This window comes from Symphalangus syndactylus, chromosome 8 (assembly GCF_028878055.3).
Source record: "Symphalangus syndactylus isolate Jambi chromosome 8, NHGRI_mSymSyn1-v2.1_pri, whole genome shotgun sequence".
Lineage (NCBI taxonomy): Eukaryota > Metazoa > Chordata > Mammalia > Primates > Hylobatidae > Symphalangus > Symphalangus syndactylus.
In genome coordinates, this window is record NC_072430.2 from 145,118,447 (window position 1) to 145,127,240 (window position 8,794).

Genomic DNA, 8,794 nt, shown 5'->3' on the forward strand with positions numbered 1-8,794 from the left:
GAAGCTAGAATCACAGAACCCACAAGAGTGGACCCTCCCGCTGGGGAAGGGCAGGGAGGACCAGAGGACTGGGGGATGATGAAGACGTTGCAGCTCCTGACGCTGGCGAGACTCACACTGCTGACACCTATCACAGTGCACGGGCTCACACGTAACTTTTGTGTGTTTCACGTTGTTTTCATATTCTGGTACAAGTTTGTTTTATTTCTCTAGAAAGAAGCAAGGGCTGTGAATGGTGATCAAATGTTCCTTCTCAGGTTTGCCTGTGCGTGGGGTAGAGGTGGGCCACGTGGACCCTCCCTGCTGTGAGCTCCGTGGAGGGTCAATGCAGATGCAGGGAGACTCTGGGGCCCGGTATCCGTGACACTGGACAAGGGGGTTCCCGCTGTGGAAGGAGGATTCGAGGTCTCCAGTGGTGTCGGATTAGAATATGAGGAATCCATCTGAGCTCATTCTCCATAGGATCCCACGAGGGAAGACCTGGCTTTTCCCTGTAAAGAGGCCAGGCTTCTATGGCTTCCAGAAGGTTCCTCTGCTCCTCTGAGAGGGCAGGGCACTTGCACAGGGGACAGGCAGCTGAAGGCACCCACAGCCCTACTGGAACCAGGGTTTCTCTGCCTCCTGGGGAGAGGTCAGTGGACGGGTTGGGGAGGGGGACAGGCAACCTTCCTGTTGGAGTCGCAGAGCCTGGGGCCTCCCCTCCTCCTTGGAGGCGACCAGACACCTTCCCTACCTGGAGGAAATTCTGAATCCCAGAACTGTAAAGGTCAAAACTGAAATAAAATCGCCCCTTGTTTTGTGAGCTGGTGCCTCCGCTGTGCCCTCAAACATGTCCCTTCCCTCCTGGTCTCAGTCTCCCCAACTGTGCCAGGGGAACGCCAGGTGGGACCCAACTGGGTTTCCAAAAATAAAAGGAAATCTAAGTCTCAGAGAAAGGGGAGCTGCAGGCCAAGTTGGGGGAAGACCCTCAGGTACTAGAATCGGTCCTGGGGGAGAAGCAAAGTGCTGCGGGGGGGACACCCAGCAGGTCCCACGTTCTGTACCCCGTATGGCCATGGCTGGTGTCCCAGTGCTTGGGTGCAGACCCAGTGGACAGGAGCCATGCTGCAGGGTGACAGACGGCCCATCATGGGGCCCGCAGGGCTCATGCCCCATCCCCTCCGGGTCTGGAGCTCTGGATGGTCCCAGCCCCAGCTCTCCCCCCGCAGACACCCAGGCTCAGCGCCTTCTCCATGCAGCTGTGGGCAGCTGGCCCCTCTGCAGGAAATTCAAGCGAGTGGCGATGGCACTTTTGGTTTTCATCTCTGGAAAGCGCTTTCGGGGCGGGAACGTGGGAGGGACGTTGATGTGAGGGGTGGTCCTGAGTTCTCCTGAGGGCAGGTGAGGGCAGTACAGGGCAGGGAGTGTGGGGCTGGGGCAGGGACTGCTGCCAACTCTTGACCAGAGGGGACACAGAGTAGGTGGAGGAGGGTCTCACCCAGACTGGACCCCAGGCAGGTCAACAAGCTTAGGGGTCCCTGCTGAGGTGGGGACACAGTGGAGGTGCAGGGAGCCAGGAATGAGAGGACCCTCCCATAGGCAGGGACGCAGCCCACGTGCAGGGGGCCTGGTCTAGGTGGGGACACAGCCAGGTGCAGGGAGCAGGGTCGCTCACTCAAGGGAAGACATCTACAGGTGCAGGCAGGAGGGAGCTTCACCTAGGCTGGGTCACAGAACAGGCGCAGGGGCCATGAGGGGCCGTCCCAGGCAGAGACACAATGCAGGTTCAGTGGTGGTCTCACCCCAGTGGGGACACAGTGCAGGTGCGAAAAGCATGGGGCCCTCACTGAGATGGGGACACAGCATCCATGCAGGGAGGCAGAAATGGGGGCCCTTGTTCAGGCAGGGACCTGGAGGGGGTGCAGGGATCTGGGAGACCCTGACTCAAGAGGCGCCAGGTGCAGGGAGCAGGTATTGGGGTCCGGGACCCAAGAGCACAGGTGGGAGTAGTGGAGCTCGGATGGAGGCTCTGAAGGGCTGGGCCAGTCTCCAGCGCCCAGGGCTGGCCGAGCATGGCCAGTGGGTCTGGGTGTGTCACATGACGGGATGATGCCAAGCTGTGGAGCAGGGTCCCTGTGGCCATCTTGGCGGTGCACCTGGGTGACAGCTGGTGGGGCGGGAGCTGGGGCTGCAGCTGTGGTGTTCCCAGAGGCCCAGGTGCCCTCTCCCACACTCCTGAGACCTCTGGGTTGTGGGAACCGGCCAGCTCCTGCCCTGTTCCCTCAGGTGTCCTGCAGGCACAGCTCCTCAGCAGGGCGCAGGCCGATGGCAGGTCTTAACGTGTCCCTCTCCTTCTTCTTTGCCACCTTCGCCCTCTGCGAGGGGGTCAGGAGGGCCTCCAAGGCCCTGCTCCCAGTGGGCGCCTATGAAGGCTTCGCCCGGGAGGCGGTGGGCGCCGTGCAGCTCGGGGCCTGCTGCCTGGAGATGAGGACGCTGGTCGAGCTCGGGCCCTGGGCTGGGGGCTTTGGGCCTGACCTGCTGCTCACCCTGCTCTTCCTGCTCTTCCTGGCGCACGGGGTCACCTTGGACGGGGCCTCGGCCAACCCCACCGTGTCCCTGCAGGAGTTTCTCATGGCCGAGGAGTCTCTGCCTGGCACGCTGCTGAAGCTGGCGGCACAGGGGCTGGGCATGCAGGCCGCCTGCACCCTGACACGCCTCTGCTGGGCCTGGGAGCTCAGCGACCTGCACCTGCTGCAGAGCCTCATGGCCCAGAGCTGCAGCTCGGCCCTGCACACATCCGTGCCCCATGGGGCACTTGTGGAGGCCGCTTGCGCCTTTTGTTTCCATCTGACCCTCCTGCACCTGCGGCACAGTCCTCCCACCCACAGGGTGACCGCTGTGGCTCTGCTGGTCACCGTCATGGCCTACACGGGTGAGCACTGCTTCCCCTTCCCCTGGGCCCCTCAGGACCCTCCACCTGTGTGGCCACCGTGCACGGTCAGGCCTGTTCACACCCAGGATGGGGGCTGCTGGCCCAGGTGGCCAACAAACCCACAAGAAGGGGCGGCGATTTCCTGGGACCTGGTGGGTAGACGAGGGCCTGCGCTGGACATGGGGTGCTGTGGAGGAGCCTGTCCCCTGCCAGGGCCATCCTGCCCACTGCACCTCTCCCCAGTCCCAGCTATTCTTGGTCCTCCCGGAAGTTCTGCCTCTGGGGTAGCAGGGACAGCCGAGGTAGACGATTCAAGGCCCAGCCCAGTTTCCTGGTCTGGTGTGGGAGCCCCTGCACCCTCTATCACCCCTTCCAGAGCAACAGGTCCTGTCCCACCTGCCCCACTCGGCCTCCCTGGCCTCCTACTGACACCCGCATCCTGCCATCCCTGCCTGCACCTGGGCAGACCGTGGGACCCAGCTCTCATGGTCCCATCACCCCCTTGTGAGCTCCCTCCACGCAGACCCTCCGTCTGATCCAGCCCCCCATGTCTGCTTTCCCGTCCGAGCGCTGGGCTCCACCACCACGAAAGCCTTTGCTCAGCAAGTTCCCAGGACAGGTGTCCACAGTGCTGGGGCTGCAGGGAGAGCCAGGGGAGGCCGGCTCGTGCTCCAGGCACCACAGGAAGGGCTGCAGGGAGAATGGTATCAGGTATCCTTCCAGGGGTCCGAGGTCCTAATCAGGACAGGACCAGCACTTAGGTCCATGGCACTGCCCACGACCCAGCACTGGGCAGACATCATGGAACCTGGACCACAAAGGCCATGGGAAGGTGCCACCAGAGCCCTGTACAGATGGGGAAACTGAGGCATGGGTGAGCAGGGAGCTCTGCAGGGACACAGCTCTGTGGCAGATTGCCTGGGCCTCTGTCCTGGGTGGCACCGGAGAGCTCTCATCAAGGGTCCTGCCTCCACAAGGCACAGGGCACCTGGTCTCAGGGACGGAGCTGCCCGTCCTCAGGGTCCTGGTTTACACCTGGGCGGCCGCAGACTCCATGTCCCTGTGGCCCCTGCCCTCTGCTAGGCCCACTCCCTGCTCTTCCCTGCCCAGAGGCAGGTCCCTGGTATTGGTGGATTCTGTTATTTGGGGCGGTCACCCAGGCCTGGGGCTGCAGGACAGTGGCCTGGGTGCGGCCACCTTCCCTTGTCTCACATCACACAGCCGTGTCCTCTCCTCTCCTCTGCTGCTGCCCATTTCTGAGATCTCTCTCTGTCTCTCCTCTCTCTCTCTGTCTCCCTGTCTCTGTTTCTTTTTGTCTCTCCTTATCTGTCTCTCTTAGTCTCTGTCTCCATCTCTCTCTGTCCATCTTTCTTGAAGGCCACGTCTCCCAAGGTGGGGTGCTGGAGGGTAGCATGGGAGGGGCACGGGATCCAGGTGAGACGTCGGGAGGGTGTTTGACGGCCCTGGGGGGCCCTCAAGCTGCTGCCCCTGACCCAGACCTTGGCTGACCCAGCCCTTCTGCGTTGTGTGTCCATCAGTGCGGGGGACCAGGCGGGGCTCCAGGAGTGAGGAGCAGCTCCCAGGCCTGCACACAGTGGGGCTCTTGGTGTGGATTCGGTGGCGGGGGTCAGGTCCTGGCCTGGAGAGGGGCGTCAGGCAGGGCTGGGGACCAGGGCTGTCTGTGCTCTGCCCACAGCTGGGCCCTTCACGTCCGCCTTCTTCAACCCTGCCCTGGCCACCTCTGTGACCTTTGCCTGCTCGGGACACACCTTACTGGAGTACGCGCAGGTGTACTGGCTGGGCCCTCTGACAGGTAAGGGCAGGGGCGGGGTGGGGTCCCTAGGGCTGCTGGGGCCCAGAGAGCGTCCTGGCACGTGGGGTCCTGCAGGGTGGAGGTGAGGGTGCCTGGTCAGTGCTCCCGGGGAGGTCTCTGCAGTGGGCACGGTGTGTGGGGTAGGGGCTGTGACGGCATGTCTCACTGTGGACACCGTCCTGGTGCCGAGTGAGCTGCAGCCAGGTAAGGAGGGGACAGGCTGGGGAGGGGGCAACCTTGCAAGGGGTGCTGGGCACACGGGGGACGGCGTCTTCAGTGAGGCTCCATGCACCTGGGGTTCCCGTCCCAGATGGCATCTCCACACACCCAGAGCCAGGCTTCCTCGAGGGGGGCTCATTCTGGTGTCCCTAAAGCCTCAGGAGACAGAGAGCCCCACTTAGATGATATAGGGTGCCATCGTGCACTCACAGGGCTGTGAGCATGGGGGTGGAGCAGCCGGCCCCTTTGCTTCCTGGTGGGTCAGACCCGGGACTCGCTGATGCACACAGGGGACCCCTCAGCTCCCCCACAGTGTGTGCCCCTCCTTTCTTATATCCTGGATCCAAGCAGAGGAGCAGCATGGGGAGATCATGGAGCCCCTTCTTGGCCCTAGATCTGGCGATTCTGGCCCCTGGCTTCAGAGGCCCAGGTGGAGCCCACACCTTCTCCGGCACCTGCTCTCAGACACTCGGCTCCACCTCACTGAGGTACCAGAAGGGCAGCTGGGTTCCTGTGGAATTCTGGAAGCTTTTTTCAGCTTCTGCTGGCTCTACACTGGGGAGGTCTCAGGGGCAATGCCTCAGCCCCCCCTTGCAGGGAGAGACAGGAGCTGGGGGTCTCTCAGGCACCCTGGCCCTGCAATGGTGACACTGATGTCATCGTGATCTGTCGCCATGGTTCTGATGTGGTCACAGTCTCTCAGGCATGTGCAGGGTCCTAGGAAGCATATGAAGTAGATCAGGAACCCCCTCCTGCCCCTCGTCCCCAAGGCAGCACTGCCCTCTGCTAGGAACAGCTCAGTGTTGGCCTCTCTGTCCCCACACACTGGGCCTGGAGGGCTTCTCCGAGACTCTTCAGTTCAGGTGTCAACCCTGGGCTGTCTCCTGGGATGTGGGGGGCGCGCGTTCTTTCCTTGCCTCCCCGCACTCCCCCTGTGGATCCTTCACCCCTGGTGGATCGGCCTCCTCCTCCTGATCAGCTCCAGAGCCCCCTCTAGTTCCCTGGTGTGGAAACGCGGCCCAGGTGAGCTGTGGTGGCACAGGAGGCCTCTCCGCTCCTGCACAGGCCTTGCTTCCTGCGGGTGACGAGGTCCTGGACTCTCTCCTGCCCAGGCTTCTGGGTGCTTTCATTAATTCAACATCAGTGCTCTGTGTGGGCAGCGTCTCCCCCGAGGATCCGCAGCTCTGGGTTACCCGCAGGCGTCCGTCTCTGGTACGGAGCTGCCCTTCACTGATCCTGGTTGCATTTCTGTTTCCTGCTTTCCTCATCGCCTCCTGTTTTGGTTGATTCCTTCTTTTTGCTGGTGCCCGTCTCACAGTAGCTTCCTGAGAATGGGGACCTGGCAGGTTCACTTCAGACCTCCTGTGTCTGAAATACAGTGTCCTGGTTCTGACCTGCACTTGAGTGTCTGTGAGGCCTGGGCAGGGTTCCGGGTGGGAGATCAGTTTCGTCCTGAGTTTCTCAGGCCCCAGCCGTGGCCTGTGGTGGCTTCATGGGCTACAAGGCAAAGGACGCACACGAAGAGGCTTCATGTGACAGGGCTGTATGCTCAGCCAGCTCTGGAGGCTGGAGCCTGAGCTGGCAGCATTGACAGGGTCAGCTCTCCTTGGAGGCTGCTGGGGAGGAGCCTCCTGCCTCTTCCAGGCTCTGGGGGCTTCTGGCATCCCCGGTGTCCCCAGGCTTGGAGACGCACCACTCCCATGTCTGCCGGTTCCCCTGGCTGCCTCCTCTGTGTCATTGTCTCTTTCTTTGTGTAGGGACACCAGTCATTGAATTTGAGGTTCACTCTACTCAAGTATGACATCACTGTAATTTAACTAATTTTATGTCCCAGGCCCTGTTTCTAACAAGGGCACGTCGTGTGTTCTGGGAAGGACATGTCGCTGGGGAAATTCTCTTCAGTCTACTACAACCTCTCACTGTAGAACTGCCTCTATGGAGAGGCCCAAAGGGCATTCGCAGCTTCTAGGAGCCAAGTAAGAAGAGGCTGGGATCCGTGTTTCAGGTGGGACTCCAGGCTTGGGCGGGCCTGATGCTCGAGTCCACATGCCCCCTCTAGAGAGGAATCTGTCTCCTGCCAGGGCCAGGGAGGGAGGCGCTGGCTGTTTCTGTATTTTGGGGTCTGGGGCTCTGGAGCTTCCCATGCAGAATCGCCGTCCCTCCTCCTAGGTGAGTCCCAGGGCTACCCCATCCCACAGGGACCCGGGCGCCAGCTTCTGAAAGCATGAGGCATCTGCAGAAGAAGTGGGTTGTTTCCCAGCTTTCGTCCCTGCGGACAGGCGATCCGGCCTCTCCATGTCATCAGTGTTTGGTCGGCTGCATGCTTGTCAGCCCCAGCTGTGCTCCTGTGTCTCTTCCTGTCTCATCCATCTGGATGCTTGACACCTCTGACAGCATCCCTTTCCTGTCATCTTAGAGCAGCTTCAGGAACCCGAAAAACAGGCTTGTGTCCTTCCATTAACCTCCTTTATCCAAAAGTTCAGTGTTAGCCTGAGCCCTGGGGAGTTCCGAGGCTGCAGGCAAGAGCCGCATAGCCAGGTGTGGACATGGGGCTGGCTCCCTGGGTGTGAGCGGCCACCAGCACCTGCTGGCTACATCCCTGAGCAGGTCATCCCACCTCCCTGCGCCTGCCCTCCTGGGAGCAGAGATAGGACCAGTGTGAGCCTTGGAGGGCGGAGTGAGGGGCAACAGCTGGTCTCAGCAAGCTATAGGCACAGGGGCCACTGTCAGGAGCCACAGCAGCTGCAGGTGGTGACAGGCAGGTCCCGCTCAGGCCAGCCCCAGTGGAGCTAACACACTGTGGGTTAAATCCTTAGAGGACTGAGCTTAAACTTGAAGAGGATCCACTCTCCCCTTCTGCCCGGAACACCTGCCCTTCCCAATGACCTGGAAGGCAGGCGCGGATTTAGGAGTCTCTGCTCCTGGAGTTCTGGGAGAACGTTCGCATGAGGATTCAGCCAGGCCCAGCCTCCCACCCAGGGGCACCCACATCTTTCTTGTCCACTCACATCCCCCACCTCTACGCCAGACCACAGCCCTGCAAACAGCCACCCTGGGACGCCACATCAGGTCCCAGATGAAAATGGCCACAGAAGTTCTGGGAGTGGCTCAGGACAATGTGGGGGGAGAGGAATTCCAGTCACTCATCCCAGACCGTGGTCCAGAAGTACAAGGAGCCGCACCGGCTTGCCCCCGTCCCCATGGCTGGCACACCCAGAGGGAGGGGCACGACCAGGGAGGGAAGACCAGGATCAGGCAGGGGCTGGGCCTCAGGGTTCTTGGGGCTCCTGGCCAGGCTGCCTGGCTTCCCTGTCCTGGCACAGGCCTGGGAGTGGGTGTCCTATCTGTGTTTGGGCCCAGGAGCCCCGCGGCCCCACCTGGGACCTGCCTTCTCTTGCAGGGATGGTCCTGGCTGTGCTGCTGCACCAGGGCCGCCTTCCCCGCCTTTTCCAGAGGAACCTGTTCTACAGCCAGAAGAACAAGTACCGAGCACCCGAGGGAAGCCAGCCCCGGCCTAGGGGGACACCCAGACCCCTGCAAAGGGGTCCAGTGTCCAGGAGCCTGGGCGCAGCAGTGGTGAGGGGCCGCATTCCCGCTGAGCGGCCTTGCTCTGTGTGAGCCCTGTGCGAGGGCCCTGCTCGTAGCTGGACCCTGGAACCCTCTGGAGCTAAGGGGGAATCCCAGCCCCCTCCCCAGAAGCCATTTGTCAATAAACCATTTCTAAGACCTGTGTGTCCCCCTGGGCCCGAGAGAGGCTTCTGGACGGGCAGGCAGGGGTGTGCGGCAACACGGTGAGGCTGGTCTGAGTCTCCGCATCTCCCGGGGGCTCCTTCCTGCCTCTTGTTACAGAA

At 61.7% G+C, this 8,794-nt stretch overlaps 1 protein-coding gene across 1 annotated transcript; it reads left to right on the forward strand.

Moving 5' to 3' along the window:
- Positions 1-2,304: 2,304 nt before the first annotated feature.
- LOC129488836 (aquaporin-12B-like) lies at positions 2,305-8,542 on the forward strand. Its single transcript, XM_055291336.1, is given in 4 exon segments — positions 2,305-2,911; positions 4,608-4,724; positions 8,344-8,436; positions 8,439-8,542. Coding segments are annotated over 4 exon segments (921 nt in total).
- Positions 8,543-8,794: the final 252 nt, after the last annotated feature.